Below are 23,603 nucleotides of genomic sequence, written 5' to 3'. Positions count from 1 at the left end.
GCTCCCTCCTCCCCTCCCTCTTCCCCTCCCCCCTCTCTATTCGCCCTCCATCCTCCCTCCTCCCCCTCTCTCCTCTCTCCCCCTCCTCCTCCTTTTCTCCCTCCCTCTTCTCCCCTCCTTTCTCACCGTATTGATTCCATCGAATCACGCATTCGTCAAACGTGACTTCACTCACATCCTTTACGCCTGCAATTTTGTTCATACTTCCCTCCTCTACCTCCTTCTCCTGTTCTTCTCCTCCTCTTCCCCTTCCCCCACTCTTCCTGTCCTCTCCTCCCCCGGTCGTTCTCTTCAACTTCTCTGCTCCCTCCCTCGTCCCCCTTCCGTTCCTCTCGCTCACCTGCCCCTATCAGCAGCCCCTGCATGCTGCAGCGGAATAAGTTGCACTTGCACGGGCCACGAATATATAGGCCGAAGTTGGCATACCCGTCCTGCCCCCTCGTTAATCTTTCACATTCTCCTCCTCCACCTCCCGATTATTCCCTGCTAGCAATCCTCCTCTCCTCCTTCCCTTTACCCCTCCTCCTGATTGATTTCTACTTCCAGTCCGCAACTCCTTTGGCCGCCTCTCTTCCCCTCGTAATCCATGCTCCTGTTCCAAGTTCCGAGGCCGCAGTCTCCTCTCAACATCTCTACCCTCGCACTCCTCCTCCCCTTCCTTCTCGCACCTGCGGGCATGGGTTGTAGGCAGAAGGATACATAGGTTCTCCTTGCGTTGCAAACCCGGGAGGCCACTGGAGAGCAAGCAGAGGAGAGCAAGACAAGGAGCGTGTAAGAGAAGAGAGTGAAGTGAAGAGATGGTTTAGAAGAAGGATCAGGAGCAAGAGCAGCAGCAGCAGCAGCAGCAGCAGCAGCAGCAGCATTCCTTCAGCTATGCGACAAAGAGCGGGGAATGGGAAGGGTCGAAACAGAGAAAGGGAGCGGGGAGGATCGATGGAAGGAGGAGGAAGCGGATGGTGAAGTTACCACTGCCCAAGTTGAGTCGGGGGTGCCGGGAAACAAAGTCTGGATGATACACTGGTCCAGGTATACCATGGTGCTAAAGGAAAGAGTGAGTTTAAGACACGTGATGACATACAGGAGAGCAAGAAACAGCAAACGCATGTGGAGTAAAGCATTCGAAGACAGGGAGAAGGAGGGCCGGGGGGGGGGTTGGAAGAGGGCGAGGACGAGGACGAGGAGAACGACGACGAGGACGAGGACGAGGACGAGGACGACGACAAGAACGAGGAGAAGGACGAGGGGGGAAAAGGAGGTCGAGGAGGTCGAGGAGGAGGAAGATATTCCCTACCTTCCGCTCAGCTCCAAGACATTTACTGCAAGAATTTCCCGGCCTGAACACAATGAGAAGCGGATAGAAGGGGCAGATCACCAAGAAGAAAGCGCACTATGAGACGAACGAGCTAATAAACAAGAGAGAGGAGGGGAAAATCTTAAAAGAGCAAGGGCAAAGTAGTAACCAGCAGGACACAAGTCCAAACAGGAGCCGGGGATATCAGTGACAGACAAGGCAAACAAGGAGAAGAAGCAAGTAGAAGAAGGCAGGCAGATACATGACATTGAAGCAAGGCAGGGTACCTGCAGCAGCAAACATGCATCCTTCGAATTTCCAATCTCCATCCTGCGATCTCGTCATTGCTCGCTACTATATGAGCCCCATTCCCGTACCTTGATGCTGATGACCATGTCCTCCTGGTTGACAAGGACCAACTGCAGACCTTGTTCATTGCTTTCCTGCCACGAATCCCTGCTCCCTACTTGCCACTATCTCCCTCCCCCTTTCCCTCCTTATCGTCTTCATCATTTACCCTCCTCTACTTCTCTCCTGCACTCCTCGCCTCTCTTCCTTCTCCTTCAACACATTCTCCTCTTCACCTCTCGAATCCATCCAGTGCAGCCGGGAGCATGAAACCTCCATGTTCCACACACCCGCGTTCTCATGCCTTCACTGCCGATGACCTGAACCAAGGACATGTCATCTTCCATATCGTTCTTCCCTACTAACTTCTCGTCTCCTGCTCCCTCCCTCCCGTGCACTTTCATTCTGAATCAGCTGCTTTAATCAACCTCTACTTCCCCTCCTCTGCCCATCTTACACTGCCACTCTAAGTAGCGCTCTAATCGTCTTCAACGGACCTGGAGTGAGTTTGTAATGTTGACGAATCGCGGATCTCGTTTGGGAAGGTACGCCACCGGCTTCTCACTGCTTTGAACAGGTTCTGCTCCATCGTCTGGCACCAGGGCCCTGTGATGATCGTGAGGGCACCACAAGGCGGGATGGTATCAGAGTGAAGATGAAGAGATACAGTGATTGTGAGCAACGTTTCAATGCTTAGAGATGATACAGATAATGATGATAGAGTTGACTATGAAGATATTGGTGGTGGAGCTGAATGCTATTCAGCAATAATACAGACGATGAGTTGAAACATAGATTGTGAAACATAGATTGGTCAAGGAAAATCTCAGAGCAAGCTGTGAAGGGTAAAGTTGGAGGCATCGACAGCTTGCAGTGGACCTTGTTCTCTTTCCATCCAGAAAGATTGGGGTGTGGACCCTGAAATACGGCCAGATCTTGTTTTGAATCGCCACCTCCTTGTACTGTGCGGGGAAAATCAAAACACTGCAAGAATTTGCAGGGGTGAATCCCTGACCTTCTTCTTGATCAGATGGCTCCCGGGTCCAAGATTGATCAATGTTCGCTGTGATGTGACCGAGTTGCGAACCATGAGCCGGATGTGATCTACTGCTTCATCCAGGTCGTCGAAGTCGCCAGGCACTGTACATGTTTCAGGCGCATAGAAGTACAGAGAGGGCAGGGGCATGTTGCTCTACTCACCATTCGAGACTCTATGTAGCGTCTCCTTGTCTCTGAACTTCTCATCTCCAAGGTCACCGGTCCCAATGTCAAACTTGGTGCCCGTGGGTTTGAACCCCGGGAGGATCACTCCAGACCCGAGCTGCAACAACAGGCAAGTGCAAGCAACGGAGCGAGCAGAGAACATCGTTCCTGTTTTGTAGCAGAGGTTGCGCAGTCCTCAAGACAGCGTTGAAGGTGCTCTCTTGGCAGGCAGGAAAAGCGGCAATCCACTTATGTCAATGCGTCGTGCAAGGGCGCAACTGGGATGAAGCGTCTCCTCCTCTTGAGAGGTCAGGTAGACCCAGGCAGGCTCAGTGCAGCAGCAGCATGCACAAGCATCTGTTCATATCCTGTCCTACTCGATGAGCCATTACGGCTGCAATAACACCCGAACCTGGAGCTGCGCCGGCGTCTGCCATGCCTGGAGCATCGCCAGTAAAAGCAAGTTCACCTCAGTCACATCATTAAGCGATAAATGAGAGGCAGAAGCTCACATTTAAACCCTTCTCTAGCAGGTCTTGACTTGCCAGGATGCACTGAACTCAGTGGCCGCAGCTGACTCACACCGGGTCGCCGCCGCGTGGGCCCGCCGGCCGCCTGACTCGGAGCCCGGCCTCCTCACTGTCAGTGAGTCCGATCCGATCACGGTCGGGAGGGGGGCCGGACTGCGGCGGCCGTGACCGGTGGCGGGGCCGCCCGGCCGGGCCCCCGGCTCGCCGGGTGCAGTGCCGCTCACCCGGTCGGATCGGACTTGCGGCCAGTGCGCGGGGGCCGGGCCGCGCGGCGCGGGGCGCACTGACCATCACGGCAGTGACTGCCGCCCCCCGCGGGGCGTACTCCGACCGTCCGGTCCGCCGGGCCCCTCACCGCACGGGAGACTCCCCAGTGACCTGGCGGCCGGGCGCCGGGCCCCGGCAGGCGGCCGCGCTCCCCGGGAGCCGCGCCGCGGCTGGCGGGCAGCGATCGGACCCCGAGTCCCCCATGCGGCATGATCCCATTGGGCCCGACTCGATGCCATCGGATCGGACCGTCGGACCGTACTGGCCCACCGTCACGGTACTGGCGCCGATTCCGAGCCGCCGCGGATGGTTGCCCAGTCCCGCCGTCCCGCCCAGGAGGCTACGGCCCGCACTGAGTCACGGTCCGCCGGTCTGAATGGGCCGGTGGAGCCACTCTGAGTCACGGCTTGTTTTCTCGGAAAATTTTCTTGGCAATGTTTGTTTTTGCTCTCGAGTCACGGCCGCAGTAATCACGAGACTCCGAAGTCCGAATTGTGCAGTAATCTCACATTGAGGGTATTTGCACAACTTTCAAGTGAACCTCCCAAAGTTTCCAACAAAATTTAACAAATGGATCCAAAGTTTCAATAAACATAGGCTTCAAGAAAAAATCAGCTCAAAAATTTTAAGGCTGGAAACACCGGTGTTTTAAACCGGAACAGACCAGGTAGGGGTACTTCTCGCAACGAAGATGTGCATTCAAAAAAAAAAAGGGGTTCCTTGCCTTTCAACCACGAGGGGGCATTGGAAAGATCGAAAGTACACTTTTTCGATCTGAATTTACAAAAATGTCTATTTTTGATTTTTCCTTTCCTATTTGCAGTCACACAGCAACCAAAATAGTTTCCTGTCTCACCACCCCACCCCCATTTCCCGCCCACCGGGAACAAATTTCATTCGGATGTTACCTCTACCCCATGGGTCAAATTGTTGTGTGTCATCGACTCGGGGTAGGTAGTCTGTTCGGAGGGATGAATGGTAGTGCATCAGGGTGGGTCCCAAGGATAAACTTTTTTTCATTATATTAATAGTAAAGGACCCACCCTACCAACCAACTACCCCTTTAATCTCCAGAACCAACCGACGGCTGAGATTACCTTCCACCCCTGCCCCCTTTTCATGGACCCCTGTCTCCGGAAATTGAGACCCCACCCTCTAGCAGGCACCTACACGCCACCCCAGTTCTCGCCCCCCTTGTACAGTGACAAGTGAACCCCAAGGTTGTTGAGACAGAAAAGGACCGGTACTTGCCTATTTTTGTCCTCATTTTTTCGGTGGTTTCCGTGGGTATGGTACTGATCCCGTTCGTCACCCCCACCCCTCATGGGTATACACTTTGGGGGTCACTACCCGTGGTACTGATTGTTTTTTTTGAACCACCACCCCACACATTGTGCTTCACAAACCCTACCCCCATGGCTTTCTATAACCAGCTGACTATCTGCAAGACCCGTACTACCCCCACTAAGTCACCACCCTACCTTATCTCCTCACGGATAGCTTCAATTTTGTACCCACCCCATATGTGGAATGCCTTTTGGCCACCCCACCATAGTTGATCACTGATCTCTTGAACACCCCTATAAAAAATCCGACCACCCCACTTTCTACTCTAAGAATGTACCCTTCTTTCTGGATAAACAACCCCACCTTCTGACCCCAATCATCACCACCCCACCTTAATCCCTACCCCTAAATGCGGACTCTGGCCATTTCGGGCGCGAATGCTTGGATCCCGATGGCCCCTTGCCAGAGCTCCTGCCTCCTCCTCCTCCTCCTCCCTGTTTGACTCCTTCTGCGTCAAAAAGTTAACTATTCATCGCTGCTGACCCAGTGTTTGATCTGAGACAGCCCCCCCGCAACTCTAGTCCCTTCTTTTCTTTGCTCCCTCTTGTTATCGTGACATGCAACACAGTGTGATTTGTAGCTGCTGTTGCCGCTGAGGCCCATGCTGCTCTCCTACATCCAATAGTCCTCGAGTTGTATCCTAAAAAGTGCTTTGTGTACCTGCATAATGCCTTTGCTTGTCGAAACTTCGACGATGCCTGGCTTATTCGATCGCGATCTTGATGCCCTTGTCTTTGCGAACGCAGTCCGGCTTCTATCTATGGATAATCCCGAGTGTGTTTCATTGATCTATCTATCATGGTCGAGGGTCTTTGTTCAATCTCATTTTCAATCTCGTGGGTTGTTTGGCCGATCTGAGATGTAGTGTAACCCCATGACTTCAACCATAAGTTCTCAGGAGCAATATTTCTGTTGACAAGTTGATGTTGTTCTGGACTGACTGGACTTCGTGTTTGCAGGGTGCAGAGGAAGGATTCTTTCTTCATTCAAGCCTGTTGAAGGCATGACATGTCAAATATTTAACTGCTGCAGCGAACCGAGAAGGCAGTCGGATTCATGCGCACGACCGAATGCAGGGAAGGACAAGGGCGCCGTCCTCCTTCTCGCATCGTCGGATGTCTTGCATGCCATACGATCTCCTTACGTGCATGTTAGTATCAATGCTCTCGTTTGTCTTTGTTGTCACCACGCGAAGACGTATCACGACTGAACCCGTGCTCCTGCAGGTTGTGCTAGTAGATGTAAGAGGGTTTGAATCGTATCAGGGAATGCATATAGAAGGCGCACTTTCATTTCCATGGGGAGAAGGTGATGATCTTGAAGGAGTCGACAACAAACCTCTAGATGCTATGCTGGTACGGTGTTTCGTCGCAAATTTTGTACCAGAGTAATATGTGTTTGGTAGACTGCGATCACACCCGGAGCGTTGTCAAAAGCATTTTCATCTGGGAAACTCACTGTGCATGTAAAGATTCAGCATCTGAATCTTTCTGTGCTCTTCTGAATCGTCACTCCAGGTTGGGAGCTGTCTAGTCGTGTACGACTCGAGGGGGGATATGGTAGATAGCCTTGGACCAGCGACTTTGTTTGCCCAGAAGTTGGTAGACAACAGTCTTGTACCTGAGGTCTTGACTGTACTGGCATGAAGGCGAGCTGCTGACAAAACCCATCACAGGTTGGAAGGATAGCTGGGGGCATTAAAGCATTCCAGGAGCTCAAGACATGTTTGGTAATAGACGCGACCGGCTCCAATTCGGATCGACCGGACTCAATGGAGTCGCTGGGCTCGAGACTCAGCGGGGCTATGACACCCAAGGGTGCATCGCTTCCACAAGCCTTTCCTGAAACCAAACGAAGATCCACGCCAAGATGGAAGGTTACCATAGACACGCCACAAGAAGTCCCGCCAGCCATGGTAGACTTGTCTTCACGCGCAATCTTTCTTTGTGCTTTCCTCTGCATTCTTGCGATTCTTGATTTCCTTATCTTTCTTGATTGCTCCTTGTTCGTTTACTTTGCTTCTGCCCTCACCTTAGACCTTCGTGCAGGTGATTCAGGGATTGTACATAGGAAACAAAACGCATGCTGCAAACTTAGAAACTTTACAGAGGACTGGCATCACTCACATACTAAACGTCTCAAGAGATGACTCGCGTCTCTTTGAGAACCAGATTGTATATTTCAACTGCTTCGTCGCAGACTCGGTGACCAGCGACGTATCACAGGTCACTTTCTTTAGATTTCTTTGAAACTTAATTGAACTCATGCTTCGTTTTAGTTCTTCGACAGTGCCTATTCTTTCATTTCAGAAGCTCTCGACAAGCCTGGAAACAACGTGCTCGTACATTGTGCTGGCGGTGTCAGCCGGTGTGTAGACTGCTCTGTGCATGTTTCTCTTGGTTCTCGCTGACACTGAGAGCAGATCGACCGCAATCGTTGCCTCGTACATCATGCGAGCAAACCATTGGTCTCTATCCGCTACCTTGCAAGCTATTCGCGACAAGCATCCCGCAGCTGCGCCCAACTGCGGTGATGCTCGACCCAAGAACCCGATGCCTGCGTGACGTTGCTGTGTTTGCAGCTTTCATTCATCAATTGATGTTGCTGGAGAAATCGTTGGGCGTCACAAACCCTCCAGCTCCTTCCATGCCGGACACAGTCGCCCCGGCATACAGCGAAGCGTCTCCCAACGTCTCCTTGAAGCTGCCAGGAGATTCTCTGGATCCTGGGATGACATGGCAAGACTATGCAGCAGCATCAGCCACGCCCACCCCGTTGTCGAGGAAGATCTCCGGAGGAGGTGACAGTCATGAACGTGCTGCATGGTGCCTTTGACACGATGCAGCACGGGAAGAGACCTCCTGGAACGATGCTTCTAGAAGGAGACACGACCATGACAGCACGCGCAACAAGGCCAGGCGATGTCAATCCGGCTTTGGAGGGTGACGAAAGTTGCAGGGACGGGAACGCCCATGGGGAGAGAGCTGTGTCGTCTTAGAGCAGGAGGAAGGCGACGGGGCTCCGAAAGAACAGGTCCCCTCGTGATGCCCTGCTCAAGTATGTTGAAGATGCCGCAGGGGGTACAAAGTTCGAAGAATGCGTCCAAGTCGAACTCAAGTAGGGGGAGGCGGTAAGGGGGAGCAGGGGCTGACGGGGTAGATGCAGGACGGGAGAAAGTGGAGTGGCCGGAGGCTCCGAAAAGCAAAAGTTGACGCCGCAGGGGTTGTGTTGGTTTTTATTCATTCATTCATTCATTCATGATTATTCATTCATTCATGATGACAGCAAGGGGCAGTAAACAACTGAAGTTCCTGCTTCTCTCCTCCTCCTCGCGCCTGCCTCTCCTCTCCTCTCCTCTCCTCTCCTCTCCTCTCCTCTCCTCTCCTCTCCTCTCCTCTCCTCTCCTCTCCTCTCCTCTCCTCTCCTCTCCTCTCCTCTCCTCTCCTCTCCTCTCCTCTCCTCTCCTCTCCTCTCCTCTCCTCTCCTCTCCTCTCCTCTCCTCTCCTCTATAACATCGGCACTGTGAAGGAGGTCTTGGGCCCGCAAACCCAATCTGACTTCGAGCTCCGCGCAGCCCAGACCCTAAGGCTGCAGGAGGAACCGGAAGGAAGCGAAGGAACAACGGCGGCCTGCTCATCGCCCTCATACACGAGGGACCAGAAGGCCCCGTGGGCGCTGGCTGTCTGTCTCTCGAGCCGGAAGTGATCGAAGGGCTTCATGCCATCCCACGAGGTCGGCGAGGCCCAGCAGACCTTGGCCTGCAGGAAGCTGGACGACGCCACGACCCGCAAAGACTTGAGCTGGGGCTGCAGCCAGTGAAGAGCTGGAGGAGCGGTAGGGGGGGCATGGCGATGGGCGATGATGTCAAAGACGAGCAGGGCCGTAAGCGCGAGGGCATGCAGGGAAAGAACGAGAGTGACGTCGAAGCGCCAGAAGCCTCCGCTGCTGTAGTCGACGTGGAGGAGGAGGAGAATAAGCTCCATGTGGAGGAAGGGGATGTCGATAGAGGCCACCAGCCAGAGCCGCACACCCTCCCCGAGCTTGAAGACTCCCTGCCAGAGGTTGCTGAACACCAAGAGAAAGTTGATGGCGAGAATGACGTGAAGAGGGAGAAAGACGAGGGACCAGGCAGTGTGGATGAAGTTGGAGACCTTGAGGTAGAGCAGGAAGCCTTGCACCAGCACTCCCACTGACGTCAGCACGTCTAGCATGTTGTATGTGAGCGAGTAGAGCTCCCTTCGAAGTTTGGTGGCCACTCCGTCCTGCTGGTCAAGGAAAGCGCATGCTGAGCGACAGGTCCAGTAGCAGAAGAGGGCCGCGGCGACGATGGAGAGCAGGCAGAGGAGAAAGTTCCTGTCCTCCTGCAGCCACTCGCTTCCTCCCTCCTGTGCCAGACGGAGGTAGACGACGACCTCGATGGCGGCCATGAAGACGTTGCCGGCGAGCAGGAGGAAGAACAGCCCGCTCCTGCGCGCGATCGCATACAAGAGCTTGAAGCGACCAACCTTGCGGCCCCACCGCCATAGCAGCAGCAGCGCGATCAAGTTCATACTGCAGATGGCCCAGGCTGGGCACAGAGCGGCAAGGGCGTCCTGACGACCGACCCCACCTTCTCCTCTGAGTGGGATGATGCCTGTCAGCATGAAAAGCTCGTAGGCGGAGGCGAGGCAGAGGAGGTGGGTGATCCAGGTGAGGAAGGAGTCACTCAGAGAGCTCCTCGCCATCTCCCGCATGTCGCTGATCCTGATGGCCAGCGCGAGCACCTCGGGCGAGATTCTCTTCCTCAAGACCAGGTGAGGAGGTCGATGCGACGGAGAGCTTTCCTGTGCACATGCAGACTGTTGAGAGCAAACGACTTCCGAGAGCGACGCATGAGACGAGGGAGGGGCTCCAATATCAACATGCGCCTGCTGTGGGTCCGCTTCCTCCGCTTCCTCCGCTTCCTCCGCTTCCTCCGCTTCCTCCGCTTCCTCCGCTTCCTCCGCTTCCTCCGCTTCCTCCGCTTCCTCCGCTTCCTCCTCCTTCAACCCGTCAGATCGCGTCTTTCTCTCTCGCCCCTGCTACATACCGGCGACTCGCTACGTTGCCGAAACTCGCAAGGCCCTGTCGTTGCTGACGCCACCTCGATCCTGCCTCCTCGTCAAACGAATCCCTCAACGCATGTCAATCACTTCTCTATTTGCCAGCTCTCCTCCTCTTCCTCCTCCTCCTCCTCCTCCTCCTCCTCCTCGTTTGTGCTGGGCTCCTCTTTCACCTCCGATACCAGCTGCGAGCCACCAACGATATGCACCTCGAAGAATCTTGAGAGTGAGGGGTTCCCTACGTCCCCCTCGCCCCCTCCTTCCTCCTCACGCCCTTCCCTCCCTCCCTCTTCCGGACTGCCATGAGACAGTAAGGCAGCAGCCAGCAGCGAGGACACCAGGAGCATCACCTTGTTCGGTAGAAGGTGAAGCAGCAGTCGGTCGGAGACTGATCCAGCAGGGCTCTGAAGGAGGAGGACGACATGCCGAAGACCTGCGGCAGCTTCAGCGGCGACACCTGGAGCATGCAGATGCTCGTACAGAGATGCCGTTGACATGCACGAGCTGATCGCCGACTCGCATGGGACTGTTGGCCATGCTGGAGTCTTGCGAGATGTGCGCTACCTGGTGGGAGGTGAGAGGAGAGCAGCAGGCGAAGTTTGTCGTACGTGTATGGCGCCATACGCTGACTGAGAGAGGGTAAGACCGACTCCTGAAGGCATGCTGCGTGCTCGAGCGGTTTGTCATGACGTCTCTGCCTCTTGCTCTTTCCTCTCGCTCCTCCTTCCCTCCGCCATGCTCTCCTACGCAGTTGCTACCAGCAAGTTGCGACCCTTGGGACAGTCAAAAAGTCCCGAATTGCACCCGAGGTGTCGGTAGGGGAAAAGTAGAGCGAAGAAAGAGAGAAGGGGGGAGGGAGGAGGGAGGAGGGAGGAGGGAGGAGGGAGGAGGGAGGAGGAACCTGGAGCGATGGGGCGATTGAGGGAGAAGGAATGGAGGGAGAAGGACAACAAGGATGTGAGGAGGAGAGTGAGAGCGATAGAGACAGGTCGAGGATCTTAAGTGCTAGTTCACTTCCGTCAAGCTCTGAGAGCTTGTACCAGTAAAGCTGCGGAGCAAGACGAGGCTCTTGACTCAGTACCTCACGCTGATCTCTCCGCGTGCGAAGGTCAACTTCAACTACCGTTACCTCCTCCTCGCCCACATCCATCAAGACATTCACCGGCACTCGCACAGTCTTCTCCTCCTCGCTCCACTGAAATTCGAGAGTCTGCGCAACAGAGTCGGACACCACTGCTTCATGCTTCCTCCTCCTCCTCCTCCTCCTACTCTTCGCCCTCCTCGCCCTCCTGTCTCGCCCTCCTCGTCGTCCTTGTCCACTTCCTCCTCCCCCTCCTCCCTCGGTCCGATCCCCTGCCCGCTTCTCACCTCTTGCCCGTATCTGACTTCCAGCGGCTTCACCGAGGAGAACAGGAGCAGCGTCCCTGCTGCCCATCAGCTCGCATGCTCCTCTCCTCCCTCTCACCAGGTCCGCGCGACTCGACCCGCATGCTGCTCTGCTCCGCATGGACGGCGAGGACAGCCCCTCCTGCGCTGATGTCAGAAACTTCAGGCTCCACTGCTGCTGCTGACCAGCGTTGAACATTTCCTCCAGTCCCACTGCAGCTGCTGAAATTTCACGACCCCCGTCCTTGAGCTGGTGGACCTGAGCGACTTCAAGTGTGCGGTCAGGTAGGAACGAGGAAGAGAAGGCGGCGAACAAGGACGAGTGCGAGAAGGAGGAAGAGGATGAGGTAGTGGTAGCGAAGGAAGGGGGAAGATGAGGAGAAGGACGAGGAGGACGAGGACGAGAGGGAGGACAAGGAGGAAGGAGACGAGGAGTACATGTGCAGATGCAGCACTGCTTCTCCTCCAGCTGGACGGAGATCTCGTCCTGCAAGGAAACGAGCTGCTGACTTGCCTGCACGCGAGCGTCACTCCTTGCCCTCCCTCCCTCCCTTCCTTCCCAAGGCACACCTCCTCCAGCGCTCCTCCTCTTGACCACTTGGTCGTCCATACAAACCTGCATGCCCGGTGACAACTTTTCTTGTGGGAGATGGGAGAAAGGAGAGAGAAGGGTTATGAGAGGAAGGGAGGAGGGGGAGGAAGAGGGGGAGCAAAATGAAAAGAGCACTTGGAGGGAGGGAGGACCGGGAGGGAGAAGCTTTGAACTTCTCAAGCATCAGGAACACCTCGTCCGCATGCTCTTACCAGGTCGACTTGTCGCAGCTCAGGTTGTCCTCGATGTCACTTGCTCGCATGAGGACGTTCACGCTCGAGACGCTCTCGCTGTGAACCACATGCTGCCTGCTCTTCTTGCACCAGTTCGCTCCCTGCCATCCAGCTCCTTAGCATGCTTCCTGCTCCTGCTCCTGCTCCTGCTCCTGCTCCTGCTCCTGCTCCTCTTCCCCTTCCTGCTCCTCGCTTCTTACCCCCCCTGCCTCCCTCTCTTCCTCTCCTCGCACGGCCTCACCTGGAGATTGAAAGCTGCAAGCACTGAGTTGCATTGGTTCACGTTCCAAACCTGGAGAAGCTTACACTATCAACTCTCCTCTCCTCTCTCGCACCTTGAGCGCACTTCGCTCGTCCAGCATGACGTTGACAAAGATGCAGTCTCTTGTTGGACGTCCTGCTGAGCGTCAGACAAGCGGGCAGAAGCAGGAGGGCAGGAGGAGGAGTTAGAGCGAAGGAGGGAGAGGAAAAGGAGGAGGAAGAAACCTGGTTGTCTTGCTCGGAGGATTGATCCATCTGCCAGGACCAACCTGAACACAGCAAGCTCAACAAATAGCCATGAGGGAGGACAACAAAGGGTGGAGGAGAAGGGAAGGGAAGCATGCAAGCATGCAGCAGGACAGGAGCAACTGCTGCCTGTACCTCCTCAACAGGTCGAAGTTGTGTCTCTCCGGCTTGTCTGAGACATAGACCGAACAGCCTCCAACAGCCCGGGCGATGGCATGGATGTGAGAGGTGGGGTGGTCGCTTTGAAACATGTCCCAATCAGGCTGCAGCAAATCTCTTCACCAACGTGCAAGACAAGAAAGAAAGAAATCATTTCTACCTGTGCGATCTCCCCGAGGAACAAGCTGTTGTAAGCGACGTTGACAAGCTGTAAGGACATCACAACTTAGGCTACTCTACCCACTCCACCTGCACTTGCCAGCCCTCCCTCCCTCCCTTCCCTCCCTTCTTCCATCCTTCCGCTCTCTTCCTACCCCTCCCCCTCCTTCCTCGAGTTTCTCACGTGTGTTGTGTGCGACGCAGGGTCGTCCGGCCAGAAATCGTCAGAGGCGCGTACGATAGAAGTTGTCTGCTCATCAAACATCATTCAGTCTCTTCTGTCCTTACGCTTCGCTTCTCTCTCCCTGCCTCCCTGCCTTCTCTCTCCCTTCGTTTTCTCCATCCTTGACTTTCCCCCCTCACTCACTTTCCCTTCTCAACTCCTCTCCTCCCTCACTCACTTTCCCTTCTCAACTCCTCTCCTGCCCTCTCCTCTCCTCTCCTCTCCTCTCCTCTCCTCTCCTCTCCTCTCCTCTCCTCTCCTCTCCTCTGTCCTCTGACTTCCTCTTGTCTTTCCTTGTACGAGTAGAGACACTCGGTCGGGTGGCACATGCAGTTGATGCAGTTGCTGGAGCCGAAGTGCCGGCTGACAGACTCCTCCATCATCTACCCACTTAGAGTCAGCGAGAGAAGGAGACTGAGGAAAGGAGAGGAGAAGGTAGAAATAAGGAAGAGGGGAAAAACGAGACAAATGGAAACGAAGGAGCTTGCAGGACAGGGCAAGGAGAGGAGGAAAAGGAGGACGAGGACGAGGACGAGGACGAGGAGAATGACAGGAACGAAGCGAAGGAGGAGCAGGAAACGAAGTACAGAAACAAAGAGGACGAGGTTAAAACCAACGGAGCTAAGAGCACTGGGAGGGATGTTCTCACATGTATGTGCTTCTGTGTGACTTTTACGGTCCCTCCGTTTCCCTCCCCCAGCATTGTGAATGCTGCCTGACCTCCTGTGAGCACTTCCCTCCTCCCTTCTCTCTTCCTCTCCTCCCTCCTCCCTCCTCCCTCCTCCCTCCGCCCTCCTCCCTCCTCCCTCCTCCCTCCGCCCTCCACCCACGAGCTCTTGCTTCCTCCACCTCCGTCCTCACCTGCGCGTCAACTTTCAGGCCGTCAACATTGTTGCTCCTGAAATGTCGTCAGCGCGATAGAACATGAGCATGAGTGGACGACGAGGAGAACAGAGAGTCGACGAGTCTACCAGCGAGGCAGGAGGGAGGAAGAAACGTGCACGCAGAGGAGGAGGAGCGCGCTGATACCGCAGGTAGGAGTGAAGTTGATGGTAGAACTCGAGGGTTCGATCCCCCCGTGGCAACCCGATGCCCCCGAGGGTGAGAGGGTCCCAGGAGAGCTGAGGCTCGACCTGGAGGACAGAGCAGAGAGAAAGAGAGAAAGGGAGAGGGAGGGGGAGGAAGGGAGAGGGAGGGGGGAGGAAGGCAGGGGAAAGGGGAGGGAGGGGGGGAAAGAAGGAGGAGGAAAAGGGGACAGGGACGGAAAGAGATTGTGGGAAAGGGAGAGAAGAGAGATACAAGGAAGAAGAAGGTGAAGGGCAGAAATGAGAAGGAGAGAAGGAAAGGAGAAACAAGAACAGGGCAGCAGAAGGAGGAGGAAGAAGAAAAGGACAGAAGGAGGAGGAAGAAAAGGGGAGGAGGAAGAAGAACGAAAAAACGTTAAAGAAAAAGATGAAAGCAAGCTCCTATCTCGCTCCACCTCAAGAATTCCTTCCATCGGGGAGGGGCGGTTGATGGAGGGGGAGAGGGACTGGAAGGAGGGGGAGGAGGGTCGCAGCCCGGACCAGTACCCAGCGAGCGCATGCCAGCACAAGACTTGCTGTACGCCCATCTGAGTTTTGAGGGTGTTGACAAACTCTCCCAGGTCGCCTCCAGGAAGGGACTGCAGGAACCTTCAAAGGGGTGTCAGCGACCGACGACGACGACGACGACGACGACGACGACGACGACGACGATGTCGATGAAGATGAAGAAGATGATGATGATGATGATGATGAGGAGGAGGAGGAGGAGGAGGAGGAAGGAGGAGGAGAAAGAGGAGGAGGAAGAGGAGGAGGACACGCAGAATAGCAGGAGAAGAATAGAACGAAGGTGGGGAATCAGAGCGGGAATGGAGAAGAGAGTGAGAATCAGGATGAAGAGGAGGCAAGAGAAGCTCGAAACAAAGATCATGACGATCACCTTAGGTTCGCATGCGGGGAAACAAGTCTCTTGCCATAGTCAGTAGTCCGGCGGAAGTGCTGGAGAAGCGGGATAGAGAGAAAGGAGGAGGTGAGCGATCTCCACAACTAGAGAGCGATCCGTGAGAGCGGTCAAGACAAGACAAGACAAGACAAGACAAGACAAGACAAGACAAGACAAGACAAGACAAGACAAGACAAGACAAGACAAGACAAGACAAGACAAGACAAGACAAGACAAGACAAGACAAGACAAGACAAGACAGGACAAGACAAGACAAGACAAGACAAGACAAGACAAGACAAGACAAGACAAGACAGGACAAGACAAGACAAGACAGGACAAGACAAGACAAGACAAGACAAGACAAGACAAGACAAGACAACTTAAGCCATCACTGACAGAAAGAGTAAATGTCTTAGGCACAACACGCATGGCATTCCATCAGATCGCATTGTCATGTGAGTTTGATGGACAACCTTGACATGGATCGAGTCATGATGGGCTCGTTTGACAAAAGTCTCGAAATATTTCAACCCAACACAGAGAGCGAGCTCAACAGCCCCAGCACAGACTTGCTGCAGCACTGCCGTCACCCCACGCACTTTGACACGAGGAGCTTCAAACCCTCACGATCCTCTTGGCAAGGTTCCAGGGAGTCCTGAGATCCCGAGCGTCACGCGCAGCTTCTCTCTTCCTCTTCCTCTTCTCTTCTTCACCTCTCCTCCGTCGCCTCCACCACCTCGTCGTTGCTCGTGTCTTGCCAGCCGTCGTCGATGATGAGGAACCGAGCGGGAGTCCCTCCTGCTGCCAGGGAGGCGAGCCCCTGCATGATCCCCTTCCCCTCTACCTCCGAGTAGAACGCGTTCCATGTGCACCAGCCAAACAGCTCGATGGAAGGGGGAAGAGACTAGGAGGTACGTGTTACATTACAGGCTCTCCTCACGGTGGCTGTGGTAGAGGAGGGAGGATAGAGGTACCCTGAAAGGAACTTTCTCTCCAGCTTCTGCCTTCTCTGTCCTCTTCCTCCTCTTCCTCCTCCTCCTCCTCCTCCTCCCTCCCTCCTCCCTCCCTCTTCCTCCCTCTTTCCTCACCTTGTCCTCTCGAACACGGAACGTGCCCATCTTCTCCGATAGCCTGCGGAAACTCTCGCGGAGGAGGAGGAAGGGATCGTGTCCGCAGCGGACATAGAGGATGTCTTCTATCTTCCTCTCCTGCACCCCCGAGTCTCCGCTCTCCACCCTTGCAAACATCTCGTCCTGCGAGCAAGAAAGGCAGACCGATCAATAACAGATGAGGAGATAGCAGAGGAGGTACAGGAAGGGGGGGGGGGGGGCGGGGTTACGTGAGGAGGAGGTACGAATGGACGAGTGCAGGAGGAGGAGGAGCAGGCAAAAACGGTACTGGTGCAGGAGGTGCAGGAGGTGCAGGAGGAGAGTTTGCAAGGGGAAGAGGAGGCGTCGAGCGCTTCTGGGGTCTCACATGGTCTTTCCGAGCAGTCAGGCAGGATCTGAACCCTCCACTGAGCACAGGGAGGATCGCAGCATAGCGAGCAGATGCCGAGCTGCTGTCCTGGTCCAACTTCATCAGCAGAAACTGAGTCTCCGCCGGGATCTCATGCGCCCAACGTCCCCAGTGCGGTAGAGTCCACCTGCAAAGATGCTGGCTAAGTGCCAAAAACTCCTCCTCCCTCTGTTCCTCCTCTTCTCTTCTTCCTCCCCTCCCCTCCCTCCCCTCCCCTCCCCTCCTCCTCTCTTGCTCCGCTCCTTCCACGTCCCTCCTGCTTCCATCTTTTGTCCACCTCCGACCTTCCCTCCATGCTTACAACCCCTTTCTCCTCACCCCCCCCACACCCACTCATCTTCCAGATCGTTCTCTCTTCTTCCTCCTCCATCTCTCCTCTCTCCATCCCGTCCTTCGTCTCCTCACCACAGCTTCTGGCGCGAACAGGCGAGGAACTGTTCGCAGTGAATGTTTCCCAGGCTGACCAGATGCTCGTCAGACTGTTTGTTGGCAGCTATGGAGATGAAGGCAGAATCTTCGTCCTATTAGGGGAGAGGATCACAAAGAGCACAAGAAAATGCAAGAGGTTGTTGGGCCGAGGCATCAGAGGACAATCAGGTCATACCAGTTGTTTGACTTTCAATTGATCAGAGAAACCTTGCAGAAAGACATGGTCTTTGAAAGACAGCGAGTTGCCGTCGCTGATCAACCTGATTGAAATAGGACATGAGTTCAGTCGAAGGGCAGCCCAGCAACAAATATCAGCATCATATCCATAGTATTATGAGCCAACAGGAAACTCAAAGAAGCAAACTCAACACCAAGTATTCGCGAACCTGGCGCTAGAAGTTCCCACGTCACTGTTGTCTTGACCTCCTCCTCGCATTATCGGAGTAGATCTGACAAACAAACACACGTCACTGTCGTTCTCCACGCTCCTAGCTCTGTCTTGATACGTGTGCAGCTTAACACTTCGCTCGGGGCTACCCAGGCAAGATGTTATCTGACGGGGTATCAGCAACAGTGGAGGACCTCAGCTCGATGCTGCGACAGAGCTTGAGGGATGTGAAGCCTTGGGCAATGCTGGCGACCTGATTATTACCATCAACGTGAACGAAAGGGGAGGGGGAGGAGAAAAGGAAGGAGGAGGGGGAGAGAGCCGACACGAAACGGAAAGTGAGGGAAGGAGAGGAGGGGAAGCTGAAGAGGAGCGGAGGGAGGAGGAGCATACCTTCAGGAAGGTCAGGATCCAAGCGGCATGATTCATCTCTTAATGGTGATCAGTTGCATACATCTGTCGGCCAGCGATCAGTTGCCCAGGAAATCCCATGCCACTCCCTCCTACAATCGTGCTCGCACAAGTTGCCCGGGGCTTCGTCAAAGTTTCTTGCCCATAATCCAGTCCATCTTTTCTCAACGTTAGCATTCTCCCTTGTTATCGCACCATCATTGCGGCATTGCACACGCCTCCGTCCGCATCCCTGCGCAAGTCTAGCATACTTGTGATAGCGATCCCTCAACAGGATTCATCATGAAGGGTTCTCGTTTGCAGTACTCCTGGTCTTCATCTCCGCTCTTCTGGTCATTATCATCATCATTCTCATCCGATCTTTCCTCTTCGCTCTCCTCTCTCTTCGCTCTCCTCTCTCTTCCCTCCCTCCCTTCAACTCTCGGCTCGCTCGGCATTTCGCCTGCACCATCGCCCCAAAAACCGGCATTTTCCTCCAGATAATTGGAGGGGGTGGGGGTTATGAATGTGATGCGATCTTGGCTCTTTTCCTCAACAATATCGAGTCAAACAGACCGGTGGGAAAATTGAAAACAGCAACACAGGGGTAGGGTGATACAGATTGGACGTAAAAGGCGTCGGGCGGACTAGCAATGTTCGTGAATGGCGAGGGAAGGGAAGCCGAGAGGAGAGGAGAGGAGAGGAGAGGAGAGGAGAGGAGAGGAGAGGAGAGGAGAGGAGAGGAGAGGAGAGGAGAGGAGAGGAGAGGAGAGGAGAGGAGAGGAGAGGAGAGAAGGGTGGATAGGGAGAGTGGTGAAGGCTAGAATGGGCAGGATCGATGCTAGGAAGGTGAAAGTATCTCGGAGAGATCAACAGCAGCAGTTCAGATGTAGCATTCTTAGGTATCACAGTTTAACCAGCAGGAGCGTGTTGATGGCAACGATTCAAGGCCTGTCGTTACATCGATGCCAGTGAACATCAGAAGGTCTTCTTGTCCCCCCTCAGCTTCTCCTCCTGCCTCCGATAGAGCATGAGGATAATCCCTGACACAACCCACCATAACCTGCCAGTACAATCAGAACGACAGCAGCCAACATCAAGTTTCGATTGTATCCACCCAATCACGTTGGACACCAGTGAATCCATCAGTGTCCCTGGAGGAGGGGGGAAGAGAAAGGCGCGGACGAAGTCATAGCTGAAGGATGTAAGAGGAGGCAAACGAACGCGAACGAGAGCATGTACCTTCCTTGGAAACCATACAGGATAGCAAGGTTGCTGAGGATGAGCAAGTAGATGTTGAGGACGATTGCTAACAATACCAGCCACTTTCCGAGACTGTTCGCCAAGGCGATCATGAGATCTCCATCACACTCTCCATCATCACCACAAAACAAGGGTGCAGCCATTGGCAACAACAGCTAACATACAACACAACACCGCCATCAACAATACTGTCGTCAACAACACTATCAGCATCCGATCAAACCTGCCACCACCAACATGCTCTTGACAGGCATGCATACCCATCTTCACAACGTCTCTGCAGGCTGCTCCCCTTGAAGGCCTTGGAGACAGAGATCTGAAAGTCAATGAGGAAGAGGAGGAGGAACAGATAAGGAGGTCGGTTACCTCAAAAGTCATGAAAGCGCAGTTAAAGAGAGCCCAGGCCAGCCACGTCCACTCGAGATCGTGCCATAGGCCGATGAAGATGAAGATGGGCCAGACTATGAGGAGGCGACGGCTGTGCCCTCCCATCGGGTGATACATGTACCTGCAAAGACAGTGAATGGCTGACAGAGAAGGAGACAGCGGAGAGAAGATAGCTGGTGATGTCAATGGGGGATATAGAAAGTAGAGATCCGAGCGGAGCAGAGCATGGGATGGAGGAAGGCAATAACGGGTGAAAGGCATAAAGGACAGGGGGAAAGGCATAGCAAGGACAGCAAGCAGACTGCGAGGATGAGGAGGAAAAGGATCCAAGAAGTTGTACCTGAGAACCCACATGTGTAGACTTCGATGCCACGATCGCCAAAACCCCACGAAGGTGTAGTTGTTGCAGACGCAACCTTGCAGCAAGAAAGTCATACACACTCTCAGTGTTGATATGTTGATATCAATCACGATTCATGTTGTCAATAGTCTCGATTTCGTCCATCTTCGCTACCGACATTGCAGACCGCCAAATGATGAGAAACTGCAGCAAGATGTCAAACTCCCGTCACAATTGGAGTCTCGACATCACCGACCTTCATGTATGTGTAGTTCAACATGTAGAACCCAACAGCCATAACTTCCCAGGGAGGGAGGTAGAGCACGCTCTTGCTGTAGAGATGAAAAATAGTGTGCAGATTTCGGCTGATGGCATGCAGGTGGATGAAATGCAGCATGAACTCCATGGCAAGAAAATACAGAGCACATTTGAACATCAGTCTCCATCCAGAGCTGGCATTGACCCTGTCCTTGGCTGCCGACTCACTGTTGCGTTGTGTGTGTAGTTGTGCTCTGAAATTCACCAGCAGTCGTCATCGAAGCTTGAAACGAGAAGGAGATAGCAAACGAGACATCACACTTACGAGAAGTCTTCAAAGTGAATAAGGGGTCCTGTGGCGTAGAGTGGAGGATAGAGAAGGAAACAGAGATACGTCCTGGTGCGCTCAGTGAGAGAGATATAGAGAGAAAGATCGATGCGAGTCAGTTTCAGATGGATAGATTCGAAATTAAACACAGCACGGGTTAAACTTACAAGAAACCATCCTCGATAGTTCGGTTTTTCTGTTCGCCCTTCGCATCCACAGATGCACTATTCCTGGCGTTGTCGCAAACCTTCAGAAGACATCAATGTGTGAGAAAACAATAACCAACGATTGGTCACGTACATCGCAATTGTAGCTGATGATGCGGAGAAACAACAGATTGAAGGGTTTGTTCCACCGATACACTCCACTAGCCATGACAGCTTTAAGCGGAGAAGAAAATCATCGATTTCTACCTGTAGCTATTAATGACAGAGAAAATTGTCGGACCAAAAATTGCTCTTAGGCTCTCTTCAAGAAAACTTATCGTGCTTGACAACCCCTGCAGATATGGAAGCGATCCCCTATGCAACGATGAGGAAAGAACCATCCAAGGAACTTCTCTCACATGTCATCCCACAGCTTCGAAAGCAGCAGCATAGCAAAAGAAAAGATCCAGGTAAACACCTTCATGTACCTCGTCCTCACCAACAGCTTTGCACCATAATAGTTCACGATCGTGAACGCCAACAGGTAGAAAGTTCCATTGCCATGTAGGATGATCACATTCATGATAGACCAAAGTGCCGTAAAGGAAACACGATGCATCCTTCCTGATCCACAAAGCCACCTTCGCAGGTGCACCATCAAGATCTACAGAGGCGATTGAGCGACATCTAGCAGAAGAAAGGCAAGGGGACCATGTACGGAAGCAAATAAACGGCTTGACTCCTCCAGGTTCTCCATTGGGAGTCCGTCAGATCGATGCCTGTTGAGAAAGGAATCCACCCTGAACGTGTGTCAGTTGCGCATGGAGCGAGTGTGCATGACCTCTGCTGATGATGTCTCTGAATGTTTGAAGGTTTGTATGATGTTCCCTGGACACCAGCGTGCAGCTGTATGCCAACCATGCCAGAGCTCCAGACACCGTCAGCAAGGATATCCGATACTCAACCTTCCCTATCTATATGGAGGCTAGGTCATGCCCCTGTCTTGTAGAGGAGAAGGGAAAGCTTACCTGCATGCCTTAGGGGATCGTTGTGGATGGATAGTCTGGCCTATAGCGATCTTCTTCGACGACTGTATGTCGTTGTACGAGTACAGGCCTTGCTACCTGACTAGAGCGGTGCTGAAACAGATCAAGTGGAAAGAGAGGGAGGGGAGAGGATGGGCAGGCATTGCAGGGAACGCCTATGAGAGGGAGGGCAGGAAGGCGCGAGAAAAGTGCATTTTCATGCCAAGGCACGAGATATCGAGCTCGCCTCAAGTGCAATGTTAGTTATCTTTCAAGGCATTGATTTGAAAATAGACACTTTCAGGCTATTTGTAGGTTGAACCTCGAAGGCAGCAAACTTTGTTAGGGGATGAGGGGTACAAACATTAGGGGATCGCCTTCCGCGCTCGAAAGCCCCTCCGCTGGCATTTCATGCGCATGGAGGAAGCGAAGGATAGAGGAGGAGGAGGAGAGTGAGGACTGACTCTCTCTCTCTAGTGTGTACCTGCTCCCTCCCTCCTCACTCCTGTCTCGGTTCGCCCCCTCTCCTGCGTGCACTGCCATGGCCAGCATGTCGGCGTACACGCGGATGAACAAGATCGGGCGAGGAAGCTACGGGGACGTGTTCAAGGTGACAAGGAACTCAGACGGGAAGGTGCTGGTGATCAAGGAGGTGTCGTTGCTAGGCGTCTCCAAGGAGGAGGAGAACGAGATCCTCAACGAGACCGAGATAATCAAGAAGCTCGACCATCGGCACATCGTGTCGTGCGTAGAGTCCTTCGTTGAGAACGACGTTCTTCATATCGTGATGGAGTATGCTTCCGGTGGCGATCTTGCGGCCGTGATCAAGAGGAACTCAGCTGCTGGCAAGTACATCACAGAGGAACAGTTCTGGTCTTATCTCATTCAGATCACTCTCGGGCTGCAACATATGCACTCCCGGCGAGTACTCCACAGGGACGTGAAGGCGTCCAACGTCTTCCTAGACCAGAACGGAGACATTAAGATAGGTGATCTTGGCCTTGGAAAGGTCCTCTCCAGCAAGACGACATGTGCGATCTCGCAAGTTGGGACTCCGATCTACTTCTCACCTGAGATCTGTGAAGGTAAGCCCTACGACACCAAGTCAGATGTCTGGGCGCTCGGATGCCTGCTGTTCGAGCTGGTGACATGCAAACCACCTTTCCAAGCAGCAAATCAGCCTCAACTGCTCAAGAAGATTGTGAACGATCCACCAGAGGCGCACGTGCCGTCTCACTACTCAAGGGAGATCCCATTCATCATTGGCAAACTGCTCGACAAGGACCCAAGGAAGCGACCCTCGCCTGACTCGATCCTCAACTACTCGGCAGTTCAGATCCGTATTGAACGAGCTCGGTTCAAGCAGCAAGAGATGGAACTCCTCAAGAAGCTGGACGATCTCAAGAGAGCCTTTGATGCCAAACAGGTTGAAGCCGAAACTGTTGCAAAAGATCTGAAGCAGGCAAATCGAAATTTTGATGCTTGCCAAAAGGAGAATCTTAGGCTTCAGGACCGAGTTCGAAATTTAGAGGAAGAGATAGAAACTCTCAAGGCTCGAGGAGATGCCGACAAAATAGACTATCAATCGGTCCATGTCCAGACCTGCGAAGTGGAGTACCCCTCCTCCGACCCAGCTCCTTTCAATCTGAATGTTGTGCAGCGTGTACAAGTTTCAGGCCATGTTTCTTGCGCTGAGCCTGCGAGTGGAGCAGATGATGATGGGCAAGAAGATGCCGTCCTCTTTGACTCAACCAGCGATCACTCCTCAAGCCAAGCTCGGGAAAGATATCCCGCAAGAAGATCCTCCACAGTCCCGACCCCATGCAATCTCTTTGTA

At 53.8% G+C, this 23,603-nt stretch overlaps 5 protein-coding genes across 5 annotated transcripts; 2 read left to right on the top strand and 3 right to left on the bottom strand.

The window, feature by feature from the left end:
- Positions 1-167: 167 nt before the first annotated feature.
- GUITHDRAFT_145064 (hypothetical protein) lies at positions 168-3,005 on the bottom strand (the record flags this gene model as incomplete). Its single annotated transcript, XM_005824289.1, has 12 exons — positions 168-186; positions 341-366; positions 669-734; positions 967-1,039; positions 1,292-1,334; positions 1,579-1,621; positions 1,669-1,710; positions 1,876-1,959; positions 2,137-2,245; positions 2,519-2,601; positions 2,655-2,779; positions 2,840-3,005. 12 exons carry the CDS (start codon positions 3,003-3,005, stop codon positions 168-170), a joined length of 879 nt encoding a protein of 292 aa, XP_005824346.1.
- A 3,249-nt stretch (positions 3,006-6,254) lies between these two features.
- On the top strand, positions 6,255-7,932 carry GUITHDRAFT_116478 (hypothetical protein; the record flags this gene model as incomplete). Its single annotated transcript, XM_005824288.1, has 8 exons — positions 6,255-6,341; positions 6,504-6,611; positions 6,662-6,901; positions 7,035-7,211; positions 7,265-7,353; positions 7,409-7,515; positions 7,568-7,786; positions 7,832-7,932. 8 exons carry the CDS (start codon positions 6,255-6,257, stop codon positions 7,930-7,932), a joined length of 1,128 nt encoding a protein of 375 aa, XP_005824345.1.
- Positions 7,933-12,823: 4,891 nt separating this feature from the next.
- On the bottom strand, positions 12,824-16,156 carry GUITHDRAFT_78114 (hypothetical protein; the record flags this gene model as incomplete). Its single annotated transcript, XM_005824287.1, has 10 exons — positions 12,824-13,048; positions 13,105-13,152; positions 13,288-13,356; positions 13,605-13,709; positions 13,976-14,041; positions 14,188-14,224; positions 14,356-14,459; positions 14,807-14,989; positions 15,922-15,985; positions 16,008-16,156. Coding segments are annotated over 10 exons (1,050 nt in total), but the record flags the coding sequence as incomplete, so codon positions are not given.
- A 3,110-nt stretch (positions 16,157-19,266) lies between these two features.
- Positions 19,267-20,083, bottom strand: GUITHDRAFT_51190 (hypothetical protein; the record flags this gene model as incomplete). The annotated part of the gene is made up of 3 exons (XM_005824286.1): positions 19,267-19,354; positions 19,593-19,790; positions 20,010-20,083. Coding segments are annotated over 3 exons (360 nt in total), but the record flags the coding sequence as incomplete, so codon positions are not given.
- A 2,233-nt stretch (positions 20,084-22,316) lies between these two features.
- GUITHDRAFT_78167 (hypothetical protein) lies at positions 22,317-23,147 on the top strand (the record flags this gene model as incomplete). The annotated part of the gene is made up of 1 exon (XM_005824285.1): positions 22,317-23,147. A coding segment is annotated over one exon (831 nt), but the record flags the coding sequence as incomplete, so codon positions are not given.
- Between the last annotated feature and the right edge of the window lie 456 nt (positions 23,148-23,603).

The sequence above is a fragment of the Guillardia theta genome (assembly GCF_000315625.1).
Source record: "Guillardia theta CCMP2712 unplaced genomic scaffold GUITHscaffold_96, whole genome shotgun sequence".
Lineage (NCBI taxonomy): Eukaryota > Cryptophyceae > Pyrenomonadales > Geminigeraceae > Guillardia > Guillardia theta.
This window is presented reverse-complemented; position numbering and strand designations above follow the sequence as displayed.